General features: G+C 36.1%; 1 protein-coding gene across 2 annotated transcripts; it reads right to left on the reverse strand.

The window, feature by feature from the left end:
* Positions 1-202: 202 nt before the first annotated feature.
* Positions 203-19,240, reverse strand: NPY (neuropeptide Y). 2 transcript variants are annotated; one of them, XM_081343658.1, is made up of 4 exons: positions 19,171-19,203; positions 17,145-17,284; positions 4,538-4,618; positions 203-428 (listed from the first exon to the last, which is right to left on the reverse strand). In XM_081343658.1, the coding sequence occupies exons 2-4, from the start codon at positions 17,282-17,284 to the stop codon at positions 404-406; spliced, it is 246 nt and encodes an 81-aa protein (XP_081199784.1). In that variant the 5' UTR covers positions 19,171-19,203; the 3' UTR covers positions 203-403. The 2 variants fall into 2 exon arrangements, with proteins under 2 accessions (XP_081199784.1, XP_081199783.1); XM_081343657.1 differs by having other exon boundaries at positions 326-428; positions 17,097-17,284; positions 19,171-19,240.
* Positions 19,241-24,509: the final 5,269 nt, after the last annotated feature.

The following is a 24,509-nucleotide window of genomic DNA, read 5'->3' on the forward strand; positions in this document are numbered from 1 at the left end:
ATAGTTATGAAATAAATAATGTTGTAGAAATCAATTGTTAAAAATGAGCTTCTGGACCAAATATGCAAAACAAATGCTACTCTTTATACAATTATTAGGTTGGGTGCTACAATTACTATACATGCTATTTTAGACAGTAATGAAGTTGTAAATTAAATTTTAATAGCTTGAAAAATCTCTCCTCATTAGAGTGACTCTCTTGCATTAAAATGTTCCCATGTAGAGTACACAAGTTATTTATTTAAATAAACATACGTACAAGGATAATGAAGGGAGAAAAAATCTACAGAATTCAGGACAATGACTGCATGCACTGGTGGGTGGACTTCCAACTGATCAACTAACCAATGGCACATGGAGTGGAAACCAGGAAAAAAACTATGAAAGTCAGCTGTGATTCCCATCACCACACTGCAGGATCTTCATACCTGTAACACAATATGAAAAAAGGGGGAAAGATTCAAATGTCTCTGCAAGAAAATTAAAAAGCATTATATAGTCTTAGATCTTTGAAAGAAGCATAGGCAATGAGCTATCATAATACAATTGAATTTATAATATTTTGCATATTTGAATTACAATTCACATATGAAAGAAAGGAAAGGTAATATTTTCCTTCTAAAACACAGCAAGTTCTGATTTTTTTTGTTTCTTTTTATTATTGGTATGCCACTAAAGAAGATTCCAAAGTTTAAACTAATCAAGCAACTGAATTGTTAGCTATGTATTAATAAATAGAACTTATGTGTTTTTCCTCTTTGCATGCAGGATCATTATTTTAACAATATAATGAAATGTTTATATTAAAAAAGTATTATTTAGTTATACATAATCAACAGTTGGTTATGTAAAAACTATTATCAGACATATTATTTTATACTTTTCTACTACTCCTTACTCTGGAATTAGCACTGTATCAGTAACTTTAGGAGAAGTTAGTCATGCAAGTTACTTTATATTTAGTCTCAGTGAATAAATTATAAGTGGAGACATTTTAGACTGATAAATGTTGCAGTTTCACCAGCTTCAGCCTGCATGGGTAGTAGCCAGGGAAATGGGGAAGAACATGGATTCCTTATTGCTGATGTAACATGATTCATCATATGAAAGGAGGCAAGTGTCTTACAGCTTATAAATTACATCCACACGCAGTGTGTAATAGATTGTTCAATGCATACAAATTATGTTTGAACAGTTTGAACATCTTCTCTAAGATAGATGCTAAATTTTGGGATTCTATTGCATGACATGAGTCCTCAATTTTCGGCCCTCCAGGTACAGTATACTGGAACTCAAGTTACTAGGATTCTGAGCCAGAATAATTAAATATTCTCAATATTTGGAAGCTAAGGTCCCAAATTTTGCAAAGGACACTCAGTTAGGAAAAGGAAAACTAGGCAAAGCATTTTTCAGTTTTTATTTATTTTTTATTTTTTTATTTTAATTCCATTTATATCCTGCCCTTCTCCAAAGACTCAGGGCGGCTTACAAGCTTAGCAGTAGCCTTCATTCTATGTATATGCCTGCTTATTAGGGCCTTCACACACACACCCCAAGCGGCATTATTACAAAGTCAGCTTAATTGCCCCCAACAATCTGGGTCCTCATTTTACCTACCTCGGAAGGATGGAAGGCTGAGTCAACCTTGAGCCTGGTGGGACTCGAACCTGCACTAATTGCAGGCAGCTGGTATTACTTAAGGAGGCATTAGCCCACTGCTCCACCAAGGCTCTGTGTTATCAAACCAATTTATGTGTGTTATCAAACCAATGAGGGACTGTAATCAGAGTAGCTCCAAGGGCAACATCAAGGGGCCTACCATGTGAGGGGAAAAAATGAGAAAATGCAGTTGAAAAGGGGGCTGAATCAAAATCCTCCTATTATTTCACTTTATAGGCATAGAAAGTGTATAACACATACTCCAGCTTTTACTTCTTTGTGCTGATGTTGAAAATGCAAAGATACGCAATTGCTATTTTCAACTGAATACAGGAGAACTTTATGACTGTGACTGAGCATAAACTTACTTTATCAGAACAGGGTTGTGGCCTTTCTATAAATCTTTCCCACCATATCAGATAGACTATGGAGAGAAGAACATTTTTATCATCTCTCTATGATTACATTGACCAGCAACTGATGTGGAGACATTATTAGAAACAACCATTTGTCTTAGTATCTATAAAAACACATAATTTAAATGTGGACTTTCTTCTGGGATATATCCATTTTCTGTTTTTTTTCTTCTGTTTTTCCCCCAGAATGATAACTGCCAATATTCACTAAAGTCAGAAATTTATAGTTTTACCACAAACCACTGACACATATCTATTTACTAATAAAGGAGAATATTTGCAACTCAGGGTTGACATGGGTTTTTGGTGCTCTCTGAGCTTGCTTGTTTTCCTGCAGGTGTTTCATTATCAAAACTAGCACTGATAATGTTACCTTGTTTGGATAATGAAATGTCTGCAAGAAAACAAGCAAACAGAGAGCATCAAGGACCCTCCATATCCATTTAGAAATAATTTTGAAATTCTGCATTTGAAGAAGGCAAGTTGTTCATTTTCTGAATTTCATTTGAATCTAAGAAGGCTGGAAATTAAAACATCTCTGAACAAGAGATTATCTGTCTCCTCTTAGTAATGGGAACAACTCTTTTCAGATAATACAGGGGTACCTCAGTACTCATCATTAATTGGTTCTGAGAGGCATGATGATACCAAAAGCGATGAGCATCAAACAAATTTTTCCTAGAAGAAATAATGTAGTGAGTCACAAGGCTCCCGACGCACACAGGTTCTAGCTTTTCCATTGAATACCAAACAAACAATGAGTACTGGGACAAAATTTTCATGTCAAAATCTGTTGAGTACCAAATTTGATGCATTTCAAAGCAGCTGAGTACCAAGGTACCACTGTATAAGCTACTGTATCCATAGCAAGCTAAGATAACATTGAAAGGACAACACATATATTATGATGTCACAGTACAAATGGTGAAATTATAAAATCACATCTAAAGTAATGTAGTTCACCTCACTGTGTAAAAACATATACATTGTAATTTGTTTCCTATTTGCACACACACACACACACACACCGCAAAAAAATCCATAAATACAATCAAGTTAGAGCATTGGACAATATCACAGATTCCACTATTAGCCCATATATATTGGCTAAAACAGTTTGTCACAAATTTCAGAATTTTAACAAAAAGCAGAAAAGGAACAAGGCTTCAGCTGGTGCAAAATGTGGCCGCGTGGGTGCTTATGGGAGTATCTCAATACTCCCATGTTACACCTCTCCTGCATGAGCTGCATTGGCTTCCGGTTGCCCTCCGGGTGCGATTCAAGGTGCTGGTATTTACCTTTAAAGCCCTACATGGCTTAGGCCCGGGGTACTTGCGAGACCACCTGCTGCCAATGTCAACCTCCCATCGCCCAGTTCGCTCCCACAGAGTCAGCCTCCTCAGGGTTCCATTGGCCAGGCAATGCCAGCTGGCGATCCCCAGGGGGAGAGCCTTCTCTGTGGGCACGCCGACCCTCTGGAATGAACTGCCCCCAGAGCTGCGGACAGCCCTTGACCTTCGATCCTTCCGCCATGACCTGAAGACATGGTTGTTCCAACAAGCAGGCCTGGACTGACCATGGTTTTTAATTTGGTTTTTATTGTGTTAAATTGCCCTGTATTTCTTATATTCATTGTTTAATTCTTTTTTAATTTTTGTATTTTATGTCTCTTAATTTTTATTGTTGTGAGCGGCCCTGAGTCCTTAGGGAGAGGGGCGGCATATAAATTTAATAAATCCTAATCCTAATCCTAAAGTCATTTTGGGGTAAGTTTGGCTTTGACAGAACCTTTAATCTATGGAAGTATTTAAAGGAATTTACAATAGGTATATAAAAATGTATACTAAATCTGAATAAGAAAAAATAAGCAATCCATTAAATCATGCAGAAAAGGATGTGAGAACTGAAGAAAGGCAACATTAAAAATAAGTTTTTAACTGATGTCATCCAGATAATCTATTTTAATATTGTCACTGAATTGTTAAATATATGTTTATCTGTCTGATTTTGTAATAAAAATGACTGCGCATTCCATAACTTTGGTGGAAACTTACTATGTCAAATAGAAGCATTGTAGGAATAGTTATTCAGCTAAAATTAGGATCAGAGATTTTGTTTTTCATGGGACTGAAAAAGAAAAAGAATGAGAGGAGAATGTGGCAATAAATGTTATCCATGTAAGACTCAGTCTGTTCATAGACCAATATAACATTCATACTTGGAATCACAATGGAGTGAGACAGCAGTTCCTTCTTTCTTTTTCTTTTTTCTTTTCAGACACCAAGTAAGATTTATCATCTTTCAATGTAGAATACAGAACTCATCAACATTCCAGAATCGGTGAAATCCCAGATTTGTCCATGCAAAACCTGGGCTTTAAATTATATATAGTGTAGTTTACAGTGCAAATAAAGTTCTGAGCAACTTACAGGAATAACTCTCGAAAGCTACTTTTCTATTACCTAGATCTAGGAATGTTTTCTGTGCTTTCTCGCAACAAAAGATCGGAGATCAGCGTCTCTGGGCTGGATCGCTTCCCATATCTGTTAAATGAATTTAAAAATTAAATTTGTTAGATTTTTTTTTAAGTAAAAAAGCACTAAACAAGTATGAATAGGCACAATTGTCAACCAACATTCACTGCATATTTATTATTACAACTATTATAATATATACTGTTTTACTGACCAACCGAAGAAAAATATATAGTATATAAGATCTAGTGTTAGTAACAAAGGGAAACAATTCAACTTAACTATTAAATGAAAATTAAAACACAATCTAAACATTCAACACACACACACACACACACACCCCAATATGTAATCCTACAAAGGTGCAACAGCTGACTGATCTTATACATGGGCTTTCTAAACAAAGGATCTGTGTTCAATTCTGCCATCTGCTAATAAAATATCCAAGAATACTGGGCTCAAAAAACTCCTGGGAGACACACAGCTGATCAGAACTCAGTAACTGCCTCCAATCATCTTCTGACATGTTGGAATACAACTTCTTCAACTTCAGCCAGTATGGCAGAGAATAAATACAGTCAATATAGTAAAAGTTAAGTATGATAATATAAAGTATGATAATATGAAACATTGAATAATGATTAAAAGCCTGATGATACAGAACATTGTGTGCATAAACCACAACTGAGAAGGAATCAAGTTAACCTTTCTAAAGAATAATTGTGCTACTTTAACAAAAAGAAATAACATACTTCTGCTACTAGCAAGGTATCTATTTATCCTGCAGTTCCAGCATACCATTTGACCAAGCAACTTATAGAACCTCATTTTACTGACAGTGAATTAAGATTTAAAAAGCAGCTTTTATAAGTCAAGAGAGAAAAACGAAAAAATATATGCAATAAAAAACTATTTGACGCTGCAGAAGAAATTTCTAGTAAACCTTACATTCTGTCAGAAGATCTAGGTTTATAAACACTATTTCCGTTGCAATTGTATGCATACTTGTATAGTCAGAAATAATTTTCAGTGTTTCTCTAAATCTTCAAAAGCTAAACTAACTGTCTTTCATGAAGAATATGAATAGAACCAGCTGTATTATTAAATTGAAAACAAGTATTTTATTTCATTATACAGTTGATTCAAATATTTATCTAGAATGGTCCGTGGCTTGTTTCTGCTTGTCTTTCTCAAAATATAGGCCAGTGGACTTACCTTAAGCAGCAGATCAAGTAAATATCCTTTTAATAATAAAGTCCAGGAATTCTATTTGTTTTAAAGAAATATAACTATAACAAAGTATGTATTGGAATCAGTTAATAAGATTATTGGCTGATATCTTTAAAAATAAAAGATTTAAATTCTTTAATTAAACGGTTTGAACAAAACTGTCATTCTCTCATGCTTGAAACTGAGCTCAAATCTTTTTATTTAAGCAGCTCTACCATCCTGCAGTTTTAAGACAATATTTCTTCTTCATCCACAGCAACAAAGCAAAATAAAAATAGATTCCTTAAGAGTGTGATTTATTATATAACTTTGAAGAGATAAATCCATTCTTTATATTTGGAAGAGAAAAACTAGAACATGATAACATATTTTTATTGTATTGATGAATTCTAATGAAGATATGATTTATGCAATGATTCAACTACAGCATGACTTGATAATTTAAATACTTCTTTGCAAATAAACTCACTATGCATGAGGATAATTTACATTCAAAATTTAGAAATGTTCACGTATCAATTCAGCACTGCACATTATCAAGAAATCAGGTCAATATTTTTGTAGATATAGTTGGTGGCCGATGGGAGCTGCCACTAAAACATCTCTATCCCAGATGATAAAAATGTCCTTGAGAGGTCCTTAGTGCTCTCTGAGCTTACTTATTTTCTTGCAGATGTTTCATTACCCAAACTAGGTAACATCATCATCTAGCACTGAAAATGTTACCTAGTTTGGGTAATGAAATATCTGCAAGAAAATAAGCAAACTCAGAGAGCACCAAGAACCCCTCATGTCAACACTGAGCTACAAATATTCTCCTTTATTAAAATGACCTTAATAATCTAGAAATTAGACCAATTTCTCCTAGTCTCCTTGCTTGTGCTAGACATTTACTTCCATTGTTCCAAGTCAGCATGGATCATTTAGAAGTACCAGGTTGAGATAGATTGAATTAGATAGAATAGCCTCAAAATATGTGAAACTTATTCTGTTCAGTTAGCAAATGTGAGGGTCTTGGTAAAGAGAAGTTAATGCTGAATACTGACAAACTTTACAACTGCTGCTAGTGAAAATTAATTCTGAATTTTTCCCTCTCAAGAATCTCATATCTGTCTTAAGAGTAAGAGTCTCTTAACTGTCCAAGCTGCTTTTTGGAAACTTTAGAGCTATTAAAGAAAGAGGTTGTAGAGACATAGAAAATAACTACATTGAATTGCCAACATTTTTATCCACTATAAGTGTATTTTTTAACATTGTGTCTTTTGGAAAACATTATGAAAAGTCATCTTTTTTTCTGGAAGAGTGGAAGAGCAAATGTGCCATTGCAAGAAGATATGGAACATAACAATAATTTCATTTCTCTTTGTTTAATCACAAAGTTGGCTTTTAAAGTCATCTGTCAAAATCCTTGCTAATATCTGTGGTGAGGGTGATAGAATACAGATTCTGGCCTTACATGATTTGCCAGATGTTTCTTATTAGTATTAACTTTTTCTTCCCAACCTCATCAGTTAGACACAGATCAGGAAGAATGCTCTGGACCCTACAGATGCATAAGAGTTTGCTTGCAGGTCAAACAACCCTGGGGACAAAACCCTTCCCCCCAAAAAATCTTTCCCACAGTGAGAAACACTTAGAATTTGCCAATCTCAAGTCAGGAAATAATGGGCTTTATGACTCTTTTAAAAGAGCAGGAAGTAATAGACTGTTTGAAACTTATCCCCCCCTCTTGTTCCATAGAAAGCAATGAGAGGGGAGGGATGAAATGTTTGAATAACAATTTTCTTCCAGATTTTTGTACCTATTTTGCTCTACATCACTTTGCTCTTTCTTTATTCAAGAAATTGTACATTTCTTTTTTTCTTCTTAGAGTATTTCTACATGTAAATCTTAAATCTGTTTTAATTCTCTCTAGAGAATGTAAAGTCTACACTGGCTGTAATCAAGATTTTTTTTAAAAAAATCTTCTATTCTTCTCTTTCTTCTAATATTTCCAATTGGCTGAAACCATTAAATAAACCTTCAAGAATGTCTATGTTTTAGTGAAAAATGGAATTGCTTAATACACACAGGATGCTTTCCTGTAAACATGTAATTTATATAATTTCATCTAGCTTAATAAAAAGTTCCAGCCATATATATAATCTAATCTATAATCTAATCTAAATAGTTAACAAGCATTTGACACATATTTCCCCTTGCTTCTCAAGCTAACAAAGCGAGAGAGAGCCTGTGGCCTAGAGCAGGGGTCAGCAACCTGAAACAGTGAAAGAGCCACTCGGAACCGGTTCCCTCACAAAAGGAAAAACTGGGAGCCGCAAAAAATGTGTGCGCATGTGCATACATACGCACATGTGCAGAACAGGATTTGACTGAAGAGTGGAGCCAAGGCGAGATATGCACCTACCCTGCATATTTGAATTGATTGAACTTTTTTAGTCCCACTTTTTTTTGGGGGGGACTGCACATGGCAGAGGACTGGGAGCCGCAGGAAATGGCTGAAAGAGCCGCATGCGGCTCCGGAGCCGCGGGTTGCAGACCTGTGGCCTAGAGGTAAAAATAACTGCCTAATGTGCAATCAGCCCAGGTTCGAATCTCAGAAGGGTATGGCTGACTGATGAAAACTAATAAGTTTGAAATGCATATCAGTCTCCCTTAATTCTTTGTTAGCAATTTACACAAATATATGAGCTGTCACCGGTGTGACTACTGCCTGTTCGATGGCCTTCATGATAGGCTGAAACAGGAAATAAAGATTTGTCCCATGTTTGGGGCCTAGCAAGGTAATCTAAATAGTTAACAAGCATTTGTATATATATATACACACACACCAAATTTAGTCATTCTGTACACTTTGCTAGGACTCTTATTTGAGGGTTCATTGCACGTGCCATTCATTGCTACTGGGTTTGGCTTTGCTTGATTTTATTTCTAACTTCTACAGTTAGAATTGTAACAATTTTTTGTTAATATGCTCTAAATTTATTTTCTGTTTTCCAGGAGTCCATGTAACTCTATTTACAGATCTGTATAACTCTGACAAACAAAAAATAATTTTAGCAGTTGGAATTTATATTTTCTAACATGGAAAAATGACAAATGTTTACTTAAAACTTTCCAGCGACTTTTGGAAGAACCATGACCTGATTTTGCTCTTTATCTGATAGGCCTATTCATGTCTGAAGACCCTCAGTTCATCCAAGAATAAAATAAGGCAGGCCAGGTCCACGATCAATCCCACTTTTTTTTTCTTTCCTCTATTTTTTCCCTTAATCAATTTGAAGAACAATTTTGAAAACTTGTAAAAATCATATTATTTCTTTTTTGTTTATTTGTAAATTTTATTGCCTGCCCATCCTATTCATGGTACATATCATTTTATCAAAAGCAATAATAATGATGTACCTTATTAAATTCAAGTGATAGAAATTATAAGGAATATTGGGAATTATTTCAGAAAGTGTCAGGAATGTTCTCTCGTGAAGAATCTGGTGATGCTGGAAAATTTTGTCTTGAACACTTTCGGACATTTCTTTAGAGACCGGTGGATCGTCAATTTGAAAGGCTGCATATGCATCCTTAAATCAAGACTGTGATAGGGGAAAAGATTCAAAGATCTCTTCATTGCATTCTACTTCTGATCTCCTCCAGCTTGTTGTCATTGACCAAGCAACAACAGAAATAAACTTGAAATATAATTTCATTTAAAACCAGCTGCACGATCATGAATCAGTCACTCTCTGTCAGCCCAAATTGGCATCAGGTTCTGTGACAAGCCATACGGAAAAACAAAAACCCTGACCGCAACATATAATGATAAGCTTCATTGTAACAAATAGAAGGAGCACCAAAAACCAAGATCCTAAAATTAAGAATTTCATTTTAATATTTGTTCTAGATATAATTTGAAGTGTAATCAGAGAGGATTCACGTATTTGAAGCAAGCCATAGTATGATATATTGCTGTAAACCTTGCAAGGAATGGCTTGTTAAATAAACACAATTTAGCAAGCCATCATAGCGACAAAAGGGATCTGCTTACATGTATAATTTAACACTTTTAAAGCATCACAATCAGTTTCTTATTTATTTATTTATTTATTTTTTATTTTAATTCCATTTATATCCCGCCCTTCTCCGAAGACTCAGGGCGGCTTACAAGCTTAGCAGTAGCCTTCATTCTATGTATATGCCTGCTTATTAGGGCTTTCACACAAACCCCAAGCGGCATTATTACAAAGTCAGCTTATTGCCCCCAAAAATCTGGGTCCTCATTTTACCTACCTCGGAAGGATGGAAGGCTGAGTCAACCTTGAGCCTGGTGGGATGCGAACCTGCACTAATTGCAGGCAGCTGGTGTTACTTAAGGAGGCATTAGCCCACTGCTCCACCAAGGCTCTTATGTCTGGATTTGTGCAGAATTGCCCTACCCAAGAAACTGTTCTGGTTTGTTTTATGTTCACATACAACAACATAATATGAGAACCAGAATAAGGCTACGGAGAGCAGTAACTGCTGACTGGAAAATGACAGTACTTTATGGGAATTGTTCGCAGTTATATGCATGATCTAGTGGCCTACAGAACTGCAACTCTGGGCCATTAAAAATGCTTTGGAAAAATGTAATGGAACTTTTTTTTGCGTAAGATAATTGCAGCAAGATTACTGTATGCACAAAGATGGAAGGATTCAGCACTAGCACAATGGAGGAATAGTTGATGAAGATGACAGAATTTCCTGAGAGGGCTAAATTGACTTCTTTAATCTGAGAAAAGACAATATCTACATTTATTTCTCACTTGAAACCCTTTATAGATTGTGAAAGCAGAAAAAAGGCGGGGGGGGGGGGAAACATGATTTAAGATTTTAATGATTAGACAGAATAACAGAAATAACAGTTATAAGAGCCTTGGTGGAGCAGTGGGCTAATGCCTCCTTAAGTAACACCAGCTGCCTGCAATTAGTGCAGGTTCGCATCCCACCAGGCTCAAGGTTGACTCAGCCTTCCATCCTTCCGAGGTAGGTAAAATGAGGACCCAGATTGTTGGGGGCAATTAAGCTGACTTTGTAATAATGCCGCTTGGGTGTGTGTGTGAAAGCCCTAACAAGCAGGCATATACATAGAATGAAGGCTACTGCTAAGCTTGTAAGCCGCCCTGAGTCTTCGGAGAAGGGCGGGATATAAATGGAATTAAAATAAATAAATAAAATAAATATTGTAACCAGAGTAAGAAGTAAATTTATAATTGTACCACTACTCTAAAGAAGATCAGATGTACTTCTTTGTATCTTTTTTCTTTTTATATTAATTTTTCATTTTCTTATACTTTTAGCTTTCTGTTCAATTTATTTTTCTCACTAAATTGGTTTACTGTATATTACTTGTTTACTTCCTCTTTAAAAATGTTTAATAAAATAGATCAAAAATCCTGAAAGAAAAGGATTTCTATTCAATTCCTGAAATCTTTTTAGCTATTTTATTGCACAATCATTTATCTGTTTGCTAAAGCAACTTTAATGGGTAATATCATCCTCCAAGCTTCTAATTCAATTCTTCCTGCTGTAAGAGTCCATAGTAAGTGAAAATCTAATAAAATCTTATTTGTTTTGAACTGTAAATCAATTAGTGGATGAGTCCAACTGAAGCATGCATTTTGGAGCTAAATGGGATATCTCATAACCAGTTGTATTATGGTATTAAAACATTAAAGGGGAGATTTTACTTCTGAATTTCATTTCTATTATTTAAATTATAACATTGAAATATTAAAATAATCTGTAGTTTTGTATTTCCCTCTCTCTTAAGTCTTTTCCTGAAAGGCTAATTCCAAACTAATGCACCCTAAAGACCCCTGTATCTGAACTAATTATTTTACAGTATACAGCCTACTTTTTAACTAAAACTTGGAAATCTCAGAAAAAAATATAAAGTATTGCAGCCATTTTCTTTAAAAAAAACCCCACAGTTTAAATCTTGACTGATCTCTCTAGCCTGAACTGCCCAGAAATCTGTTTGATTTTAATGGGTCTACTCTTGTTATGACTTAATCACATAATCTTTTAAAATGACATTTATTAATAAATACATGCTGCATGTACACCCTTCTTTGTAGTATCCTCTGAATGATATCTTTTATTTGACAGGCTGCCCAATGTATGTTTATTTTAAGGAAACAGACTCAAAAGGGAGAAAATGGGCATGGAAGTTACACCTGTACAATCAGTTGAAAATGATAGCGTATAAGTCAACTGTTCAATCTCTATCACAATATGTCATATTTCAATCCTAGTAAATTATATGTGTATTTTTATGTATAAATTGCATGTAAAATGTATATGCAAATAACATCACATTTTTAACCCACAATCAAAACTGAGCCAAAAGGCAGGACAGTTACTGAGAGAGTTTTACCCATTTTACAACCTTCTTGCCATAGTTATGTGAATCACTACAGCTGTTAAGTTAGTAAGATGGTTGTTAAGCGAATCTGGCTTCCCCATTGACTTTTCTTGTAAGAAGGTCACAAAAGGGGATCACATGATCCTGGGAAACCACAACCATTATAAATGACTCCAGTTCCCATGAGCTGAATTTTGATCACATGACCATGGGAATTCTGCAACAGTCATAAGGGTGAAAAAATAACATAAATCACTTTTTTGGTACCATTGTAACTCTGAACAGTGACTAAACGAATGGCTGTAAGTCAAGGAATACCTGTATTTCTCTTTTTGCAATGAGGCTTAAGAATCCACACTATGCAGCAAAATGTGCAATAGGAAATCCAGACTTTTTAAAAATAAAAATGCCCTTAAGTGATTCCTAAAGCAAAGACTGCACCCCATTTGAATGGTTCAGACTGTAGAATCTGGTGGGTCCATTCTATATACAGTTCTTTTTATGCACAAACACAGACACAGGTCAAGTATTATAAAAAGATTTAAAATTATTTTATAGGAATATGTTTTCAGTTGACTAATTTCTGTGAATTTATGCAAGTAGTTATATATAGTTAAATAACATTTTGGCATACAGAGATCCACTATTAATGATACAAGTGTGAATATATGTACTAGGAAGCCTATTTTACACATTTTGTCTACTAGAACATTCCCAGAAAATTATGTAAAGAGATGAGTGAGGAAACTTTCTGTAAACTATCAGCCCAGTCTAGTCTTGAAATACAAGCCTTAAGAGTTGTCATTAGGATTCTTACAATGCTAAGATATGACATAATTCCCATTTGTTTCTGCCACTTTTGATCATAACTGTTACAATTATTTGAGGTTTTTCTCCTATTACATAGTAAAAGATGGGGTGGGGATCTGTGATCAAACCAAAGTTGTAGATAGGTTAGATAACAAATATTTGTTTAATTTTTACCTTCACATTTCCTTCCTAAAAAGGGAAAGATAAAAGTGTGGGAGCAGAACCAACTTAGAGAAGAGAAATGTGTGTATACAGTCCATGAGCTTTTCTTCACATGGTCTCCTGAAGGTCAACCTTGTTGGAAAAGAAAAGGTCTTCCCACTTTCAGCAATGTACTACAGCACTACTACATTCATTAAAATAATCTCTCCAAGGAATGCTCAGTATCAGGGTCACAGTTCCCAGTCTACAACATACTTGCATCTGAAAATTTCAGATCAAGCAAGGGACAGGTTTTATTCTTTATTTCCACAATATGCACACACTAAATTCTACTTGCTCTCTCTTCACCTTTTTCTCTTAAGAATGTTTGCCTAGGATTGATAGGATCAAATGCTATTCACTTTTATCTTCAAAAGTTCAAATTCCATTTATAATGACATTGGGCCGATGATGGAAAGGTGAGATCAAGCAAAGAGCAAATAAAATAATTGATCTTCTTTTTCTACATTCTAGAATGGTCTCTCTGTTAGTCTGTTGCAGCAAAGACAACAGACTTTCAACACCATAAAAATAATATATTTATTATTGTATAAGTTTTTATGGTCTAGAAAGTTGATGGAATGAACTCCAATTGGCAAAACCGTATGCTATAAAAATGGATTGGCATAAAATGGATTTTCTTCCTTTTGATAGTGCAAGCTTAGAGTAAACATCCATTTCTCATGATCAACTCCTGACTTGAGCAAGGTTAACAAAATCAGGTACACATTAACAAAAGGTTACAATAAAACTATTACAGGGATTCATATAACTCCTTTCTTCTTGAAAGAAAGAATTTTTCTATTTTATACCTTATTCTTTGTTGCTTTGAAATTTATTAAAGTGTAATTTAAGTCTATTTAATAACTGCAATGTGACTGATTTTAGGTGATGCTTTTTGTTGTTATACATTATGTATATCCACATTCAGAAGCTACCTGGCTATTCATAATTCCTAATCTGAAAACAGTCCCATTGGAAAAGTCTAATTCAGGTGTAAGTCCGGGAGGCTGTGAAAACTGCAGACTGTTACAAAAAAAGTAAATGAGAATACATAGATCTATCACAAATATGACCCCAATACAAAGGTCCTTTCTTTATTCCATATGCCAGCCAAGCTTAGATTATTGAACTCTCCCCCCTTGGCCACCAGTCTCAGAAAAGGAGATACAGTCCATCATTAAAAGCTTAAAGAGCAATAAAGCCCCAGGTGAGGATTTTTTACCAGAAGAATTATTTAAGAAATTTCCCAACTGGTGGGGCCCTGTATTAGCAGGTCTTTTTACACACATAAATAACACCTGCCATATACCAGATGGGTGGAAGATGGCAATAGTTGTCCCCATATATAAAAAAGGGAATAAAAAGGATGCTAGTAATTATAGGCCCATCAGCCTGATTGACATTGTAGCAAAAATATATGCTAGGTACCTTTTGAACAGAATTGAAATCTGGGTAGAGGAAAACAACATCCTCACAGAAGAACAAGCAGGTTTTAGACAAAACAGATCTACTATTGATAACTGCATTGTCTTGAACCATCTAATTGCCAAATATGCCTATAAGAGGAGACCCCTGTTTGCTGCTTTCATAGACCTTACAGCAGCATTTGATATGGTAAATAGAGACGTACTATGGAGTACATTGACATCTCTTAAAATAGAACCCAGACTCCTGGCTTTGATTGAAGCCCTTTACACAAGTACCTGTTTGAGAGTGCGGTATGGGGTTAATGGGGCCCTGACTAACAGGATTCACACAAATAAAGGGATAAGGCAAGGGTGTATCCTGGCCCCATTATTATTTAATTTATACATCAATGACTTGCCAGGGTTAATGAAAGATACTATGGTACACATGCCAATGATCCTAAATACTTACTGTAACAGCTTGCTTTATGCTGATGATATGATTTTATTATTATACTCACAAGTAGGATTACGTAGGCTATTAAGAAGATTCAGCTCTTATTGCCAGGATAAATGCCTAATCATTAGCAAATCTAAATCGAAAATAATGGTGTTTGGAAGAAACCATCAGAGACGTAAGTGGCAATTAGATGGTGAACCAATTGAGCAGGTTAATACCTTTGTATATTTGGGAGTAACTTTTTCCAAGACTGGATCTTGGGCCTGCCATCATCAACGGAGTACATTTAGAGCAAAAGCCCATTTGAATTTATTGCTCAAACTAAAGAACCATAGTTACCCAGGGTCCCTAGCTCCATTACTCAAGGTTTATAAGGCTAAGATTACACAATGCTCTTGTATGGAGCAGAAATTTGGGGTCTTTACTCAACCACAGTCCTAGAACAAACACAGTCCCAGCATTTGAGATGTATTTTGGGTGTAGATCCAAGAACATCTGCTGCAGCAGTTAGAGCTGAATTGGGAATTCATACAATTCAGGCATTATCTAAAATTAGAGCTTATAACCACTGGTGCAAAGTTAATGAAATGGAGACTGATAGACTCCCCAAATTATGCCTACTAGAGCAAATAAAACTACAATCACAAATTTCCTGGATCACCAAACTAACAAATTTTGTAAGACGCTGTGGCCTTCCTGTCTCTTGCGTAACAGGAGAACAATCTAAAAAAAGAGTTGCCCAAAGAATTAAGGATATAGAAGCACAAACTGATATAGCTATCCTTAGTAAGGTGGGTAACTTGAAATGGCTGAGTAAATACAATGTACTTTTCAAGTGGACAGTTATATGAAGTTACAACTCCCAAAACATCTTAGGGAGATATTTATGAGAGCGAGATTCGAACAGCTTGACACAATGGTCAGATATGGGAGATTTCATGCTATGCCGTACAATGAGAGTCTCTGCATTTGCGGAGCGACAGAGGTAGAGGACCTGGCTCACATCCTATTTGACTGTTGTCTGTATAAGAGGGTGAGAGACAGGCATCTTGGTCTATATACCAAACGAATGACCCATTGGGATCCCCTCATCAAAATAACTTACCTTATGTCTGGCCAGAACTTGAAAATAACATTTAACATAGCACAGTACTTAAACAAAATGATCCGGTTAAGATCTGCATATGTGGGACTGATTGAAATATAATGTTATATAATGTTATCATATTTTATCTATATCTTAAATTATTGTACATTATTACAATTTCATTTTAGATTGTATTTAATTACTATTTCATCTTAAATTGTATTTTATTTTAATTCCATTTTAAATTGTATTTTATCAAATTCCATTTTAAATTGCTTTTATCAAATTTTAGTAACAAGTTGTTGCTGGAACTTTGCACTTTGATATGGCCCAAGGGCTAATCAATAAAGTTGTAATGCAACATAGATCTATCACAAATATGACCCCAATACAAAGGTCCTTTCTTTATTCCATATGCCAGCCAAGCTTCGATTATTGGACAGTTAAATTATTAAGAAAGGCAAAGGTGAAACTGACAGCCCTATCCCAGTGCTCTTGGAGACAAAACAGTTCCATGTCTTTTTTTTTAAAGGACTATAATGGGCCCCACTATAATGTCTCCACCACCAATGAGATAGGAACAATGCCACATGTTTTGAAGATTGCCTTGCAATAATTGAATTTTGTTACTTTTTATTACAGTTTACCTGGAAGGAAAATTCAGGAATGCAACTAGTTGGGATCGACAGTCTCTAGATTCCTCAAAATAAAGGATGAAGTTAACAGGGAAACATGCATTTGGAACAATTCTCCATTTTTTCCTGCATAATTGAATAGAAAATACAAATGACCTAAGAACTAAATGACACTATGTTCAAATTCTTTCATTTTCTAATATGGAGGACATCGGGATAAAAAAAACTTTATGAAGACAATGGAAGATTAAAAAAATGATACATAATCATATCATACCCTCCCCCTTTTACACTGAATGTTACCCTGGTACCTACCTTTGCCGTGTTATGAGGTTAATGTAATGCCTCAATGCTGAATAGTACCTGGCCATGTCTTCTGCAGGGGCATCTTCACCAGGGCTGTCTGGTTTAGAGGGATAAGCTTCTGCCAATGTACCCAGACAGATCAGCAAGCAAAGGGCGAGTGTCATCACGGAAAGCCCCAACCTCATGGTCCCTTGCATCTGTAGGAAAACAGGAAAATGCAAGAGGGAGGCAACCAAAGGGTTATTTCAATATTTCTCTGTTCCTTTCCCCCCAGGAAGGAATGAAAAATGCATGGTTGCCAACTCCTTGCCCTCGCAAAGAGTTTTAGAAGAAGCTCATTCAGATCTATCAAGTCACCAATTAGAGTCAACTGCAATTGGCTTACAAGTCTACATAAGTAGATAAGTAAAGAAATAAAATTACTTGCCCAGAGGCTAGTTTCTAAAACTAGAAGATGGATAGATGGAAATTTGCCTCTATGCTTCTGTAACCTCATTAGCTTGCATACTAGCCCCTGTAATTATTTAATGTTGAGTGGGAACCTGTTTGTGATTTGGCTTTAATGTGTTACAAATTGCTATGAGGTTATTTTAGTTCATGAACAATGCAGAGCTATTTTAAGTACAAAAAGAAGAAAAAAAATATCATTCTTCTGTACCCCAGTGATGAAATTACATTCTGAGGAGAAATATTAGGAAAACATTTGTATCAAATTCCTTTCCTGTTTCTTTTGTACTGGCTGTTATTTTAAAACGTTCAAAACCTTTTCTCCTGTGGAAACAGAAAGGTCTACACCCTGTTATAGTATTCAAAAAGGCAAAGTACGACTATTCCATTTTTCCTTCTCTAATGGATTTGCCCTAAAAAAAGAAAAAATATAAGAAACAATACAATTACAAACAGAAAACATCGTGGAATCACCCTTCCCATCATCGATATGGCATGGGATTACAGAATAAAAATATTGTATGAGTCTGTTTAGATCTTCTTATGGGTAAGTTTCGTTTTAAAAAATGCCTAATTCTTATAGTTTGTTTATAAAATTCAACCGAAAACGTACTAAATTTGCAGATTTGGTGCCAGCTATTCTCATTAGTTCCATAACAATGAGGCATTGAAAATTATTGAAAATCTCAAATCACTGCTAATTCGGGAATGCTTAAAACTGAGCTCTAGGATTTGGGTTTGAATGTTAGGATAGTTCCCCCCCCCCCGCACACACACACACCCCTTTTCCTTCCACTGTGAAAATGGAAAGATTAACCTTGGGGTCCTTTGATGAAAAACAGATGAGGATTTACCACTAACTGCCCAACAAATCCTTCCCTAACTACATAGAAACCGATATATTCCAAAGGTATTAAATCATCCCGATGTTACATTCTTTTGAAAGTCTTGTTTATTTTACTGGGGCTTGTTGGCTTGTTTACAAATTATTTTAACTTTCTCCCATAAACTACTGATGACAAAAGAATTCCAATTCCCTAAAAAGAAAAGGAAGAAAAAAGAGAGAGGAGGGGGATCTTTTTCTCGAAAGAAGTGGAAATATACCGAATAGATTCTCAGTCATCCCGATAGGTTTGTCTGGAAGTTGGGTCATGGCAATTAGACTTCTCTTCTCTGGGTTTGAAACATTTCGCTGTTTATCCAACTATTCAGCTACTTGGATAAGCAGCGAATGTTTCAGACCCAAAGAAAAGAAATCCAGTTGCCAATGACTCAACTTCCAGACTAGAGAAAATAAAAAGTGTATTTGGAGCAGGCAGGACGCCTTTCTTCTACACCCGGGTCCCGGGAAGCTAAATGATAAGGACAATGTCCAAATAAACTTAGCCGCACGCTTTGACCGCAGCGTCGCGCGGGAAAAGTGGCGAGCTTTTACAAGCGCAAGAAAACGGGGCTGGATGGAAAGCTGCTTTTCAACAGGAGGAATTGGTTGCCGAAGGAACGCACAGGGGACAGGCAGTAGACATCGAGGAAACTCAGTCCGATCGAATTTCCCGTGAGTAGGCGCGATTCTTCCTATAAAGGAGAAGAAAGGGGCGAAAAGAAAGCGAGCGATTCGGGACAGGCGCCTGCTCACCTTTTGTGTTGCGTGAGACTCGCTTGTTCTGCCTCTCCCGGATAGATATTGGTCGCTTCCCTCGCCAATGGCTCAGTTTTCCCAATGTGGGACTGCGCGCTTCGGCGAGGGTATTTTATGGCTCCTCCGGCAGGCAGGAGGGGCCTCGGGCGATCGCGCATGGGTGGCTACAAATTTCCCCCTCCTCGCACGCGGTTTCCTCATTCTCTGTCCCTCGTTTGGCGTTGGAGGTTGCTTCAGCTTTTGCGCTGACTTGGGAGGGGGCGCAAAGCTGTTGAGTCAGAGGCTCTCCTCCTCCCGGCTGCTATCGGACAGGTTTAAGTCAAAAGAACAAGCCGGGGGGGGGGAATTCTCCGATTTTCTCCGAGTAATACATTTTCTCTCTCTGGGGAACTATTGAATCCAAACTTTTGAGGAAGAATAGGTCTACAATACATCTTTCCTACCGGCCTCCTTGCTTTCACCTATCCTGACTGTTCTCCAGATGTGTGGAGCTACATTTTCAGTCACCGTCCTTTAGGGAATCCAACACTGTGAAAGGCCTCTGTGTGGCTGAGTTCTATTGTGCAATACAGTGGGAGGCATGGTCTGGAATAGATCCCAAATAATCAGGAGAGATGGCATTTGTTAGGGGATCAGGCTCCCACAGACACCGACAGCAGCTATAGACTTTAAACGGGCACCAAGAATTTGCATTCTGTCTGGTCCCTGGAGGCAGCATCTTTAAAGGCCATCACTCTTCTTTTTTTCTGCCAACATAGATCTTGAAATTGAGAAGTCAATCATCCCATGACCATTGTGATAAATTTCAAATTCAGAAATGGAATCCTAGTTAGACAATAAACCCTCTTGGTTGTTTCCTGTTGCTCTACCAGGTAAAGCCAAGTGATTTTGGAATTCCACCAATGTGCACAATCATATCCCTTGATTTCACTTGTTACTTTGCTTGACATGAAGATTAACTTACAGACTAAAAAGTAAGAAGAAACATAATGAGAAATTTATGGAAAACTTAAAACAGCTACTATGTATACTGTTTCATACATTCATGCATACTACGTTTTCTAGTTTTATTGGTATGCATGATCCACTGATAATATCAATACAGACATTTCTGTTTCATACATAAAAACACTTTAAGTATGATAGTGAAATTTATTTACTTATTAAATTTGTTTGCTGCGTTTACAACATGCAGTTTTTACATTTATTAAAACTGTAATGAGAATTGTAGATTCACTCACCTTTGCAAGTTAAAGGAAAGGTTTGTGTTTTTTTGCAAAAATTTGAGGTAATATGAATGTAAAACTTGAAATAGTACACTAGACTTCTTATTGCACTCATTGTATTTGCAGGTGGTTAGATATTCCAAGAAGAACCACATATAATTTTTTGATTGCAAACAACTATTTTCCAAAGAGAGAGAAAATGACTATATTATGACTAATTATGATTTTTATGTTAAGCTTTGCTGGTTAATATAAATATTATGAATATTTGGGAATAAACCCCATAGATTGTGGGATTTAATTCAAATTATTCATGCATCAGTAAAGTCATTCAGAGCTGTGGTGGTGCAATGGTTAGAATGAAGTATTGTGTGCTAACTCACTCCTCCCTCCAGGAATTCAGTTCTGAGCAGCTCAAGGTTGACTCAGCCTTCCATCATTGCAAGGTCGGTAAAATGAGGACCCAGTTTGTTGGGGGCAATATGCTGACTCTGTAAACTGCTTAGAGAGGACTGTAAAGCACTGTGAAGCGGTATATAAATCTAAGTGCTATTGCTATTGCTAATGCATGTATTTAAAGTTCCCCCAATACCTTAATGACATTCCAGTGTTAGAATCTAGTTTTCACCAGCATATAGCTAAATGAATGAAGCTTTATTGTCAAATGATATAATCCAGCCATATATGAAGAGATTCACAAACTTCCTATTCTCAACCTCATCACTTCAGAAAGGGTTTATAATAGAGTAGTCTACTGTAGTTTCTGATTGTCAGCAGCTTGATCTTGACTGATGTGTGCCATCAATGTTAGTGTCAACTCTTAGGGATGACATACTGTAGATCAATCTTTTCTACGTAAATTTATCTTCAGCCTAACTTTCCAATGTGCACCTATTAAATTGAATTCATCCACATTTTGCTATTCATCTTCTTTTCTACCATCCTATCTTTCCCAGCAATTTGGACTTTTCAAGAGAGCTGCGTCTTCACCTCTGTTCAAATATGATACCCATCTTTAATTGGTTCTGGGAGAAGTGACGAATGCTAAAAATAAGTACCAAACAAGTCATGTGACTAATGCATCACCCTTTGTTTAAGTTGGAAATGGTAGCAAATTACCAGACAGCAACACTGACAAGCTCTAGCTTGCACATCAAGTACCAAACAAAAGTTGAGTATTGGGACAAAATTTTCACATCAAAATGTGTTGAGATTCAACGAGTTTCAAAGTAATCAAGTATCAAGCTTTGACCATAGTTTTCAAAATATAATAGCTGGAGCCAAGTGTTGTTGTCTAGCACAAGGTTCCCGAACCCCCGGTCCATGGACTAGTACCAGGCTGCGGCATGCTAGCAACCATTCCTCACAAACAAGCAAACTCCATCCGCGAGATGCAGGCAGCACACAAAACCACACCCCCTCCAGTCCATGGAAAAACCTCTCTCCATGGAACCAGTCCCTGGTGCCCAAAAGGTTGGGGATCTCTGGTCTAGCAGAATAATTTTGGCAGATATAAGGATTATGTTAATTTGGTAGAATATGTCAATGGGTGTATATAACTAAGGTCATTGTGATATTAGATGAGGAAAAGGATAAACTGTTTAGAATGAAAGTGACATTTTTCTTAAAACCAGTCTGTAGTTGTTTATATTGATTGTTCTCTCATCCAACTTCATGTTACCCATGCTTAAATCCCAAATTCGGGACACACAAAATACCTGATATATTTTTCCCATTTTTAAAAACTTAATGGAACAGGGTGCCACATTACATTATAATGAGCACTGACTTAGATGGATTAATTTATAGCAAAGAAAGGAAGTCTATCCATAGTCATCATAAGCTCCAGTAAGCAAATCTTTCATATTCAGAAATATAATATACAATTGTATACAACTATCAATTTGCCCAGAGTTGCCTTGGGCAAAATGTTGGCAAGAAAGAAAGAAAGAAAGAAAGAAAGAAAGAAAGAAAGAAAGAAAGAAAGAAAGAAAGAAAGAAAGAAAGAAAGAAAGAAAGAAAGAAAGAAAGAAAGAAAGAAAGAAAGAAAGAAAGATGGATGTAGGAAAGCTCTAGTGAGAGTTCAGCTTCCTCATCTTGTTATTCCAAGATGCCCAGCTCCAGCAGAAACCAGTCTTGGAGATTTCCCTCTCCCCTGTTAATGCGTACATGTGTCTCATGGATATGGCAAAAAAGCACAGGGCAAAAAGAAAAAAAAATACTCCAAATAATTGAAGAAATAACTACTGATTAAAATTAATTGCCTGTAAAATAAAGTATTCCCATTAATTGGTCCCCAGGTGCATATATCAGCCATTCTGTTACGCATATAGAAACACACAAACATACTTACACTGCCTTTTCTTCTTCCACAAAGAAGAAAACACAGGATGAAAATGGAATAAGAGGAAGGATTTAATGCACTGGGAAGAAAGGAAATTAACCTGTGAAATTCATTATCACAAGATGTGGTGATGGCAATTTTCTTGAATAGCTTTAAAATGGGATTGTATGCATTTGTGAAGGGCATGTTTATTATGAGCTAGTAGTACTGATCTACTGAGAAAAGGAGGCCACAAAACTGAACGGAATTGAAGCAGAGATAGGTGAACAGAGAAAGAAAGAAAAGAGAGAGAAGGCCTGCTTAGACATTATTAAAACATTGCACTGATGTTCAGCAACCTTAATTAGAGGAAGTTTGTAAGAATTTGCAAGATTGTTGAACCCAGTATTGGTGGGAACTGAGTATTTTAATTCAGAACTTCTATTGCATTACAGGTATGGTAAATCAATAGTCTTAAAGAAAAACACTCGAAAATCAGGGCTCTGTGTATGTATAGAAGGAGGATTATGAACTTTTCAACATGACATTTTTTCCCATTTTCCTTTTAAGTAATAGGAGCAAATATCTGCTATTGCCAGGTGAAGTTTAATTCTAATATAATAGATTGAAAAGAGTGCCCACTGGCCTCCAGTTATAGTGACCAGGCTCCTTGTGCCATGTTGGTTTACAGCAACCATCCTTTATTTTGAGATACCTCAGATGTGCCTATCTGTAAATGATAAGATTCCCAGGCACCATGACTTATAAAGAGATATGAGCCCTGGTGGCACAGTGGTTAAAGTACACTATTGTAGGTAAACTCTGTCCACAGCTTAGAGTTCGATCCTGATGGGACTCAAGGTTGACTCATCCTTCCATCCTTCCAAGGTAGGTCAAAATGAGGATCCAGATTGTAGGGGGCCATATGCAAATAAGCTTACATTGTAAACCACCTAGAAAATGCTGTAAAGTGCTATGGATCTGTATGTAAGCCTAAATGCTATTGCTATATCAAGCTGGGGAAAGCTAGTGTGCTCTTTTGGTAACCCATTCTGATATGTTTGCACTTGGGGAGTTGCACTAGCTATTTTGGAGGGCTACCTTGGTATCTGGGGATTTATTTATTAATATCTATGGATGGTTTTATCTATCCTTACCTGAGATAGATAATCTTCCAGCTTGACAAACCTTCCTTGCCTACATCTATGTTTCATTCTGCAATTTCTAACTAAGATGTTTTCATGTTTGCAGAAAATAAACATTAGGCTACTTAGTCATCATAGTGAATTTTGATAGTTATCTCAGGGTTTTTCAAGACCTTTGACTGATACTGTATATTTCTAATGAGATGGAGGCAGCCAATTCCAAACACTTTAGCACATCAACGTTGGCTATAAAGCGTTTACACTTCTTAATTCTTAAAGAAGAAGAATATTTATACCTATCTGCAGTATAGTTTCATTGATTTGTATGTTGATGTGTATTTTATTATTTAAATAACTTGTACATTATTTTAAGATTTATGTTAAAAAGCAAAATTAAAGTTCTTTTTAAATATATTTTAAAGAATTAAATATGTCAGCTGATGTGGATGGGAGAAGTAGAGAAAGATAGATTTTGGCAGAACATATATTAGAAGAAAAACCAGGTCTGTTTCCAAACTGTGCTTTAAAAATGCAGAACATAGGCGGTTGCTTGAAGCAGATTTTTTTTTCTGAAAACACTATGCAAGTGAAAGCATAAAGATCAGCTGATCAGAGATTGTAAATAGTGAATTTCCTACACAG

The sequence above is a fragment of the Vipera berus genome (genome assembly GCF_964194415.1).
Source record: "Vipera berus genome assembly, chromosome: Z".
NCBI lineage: Eukaryota > Metazoa > Chordata > Lepidosauria > Squamata > Viperidae > Vipera > Vipera berus.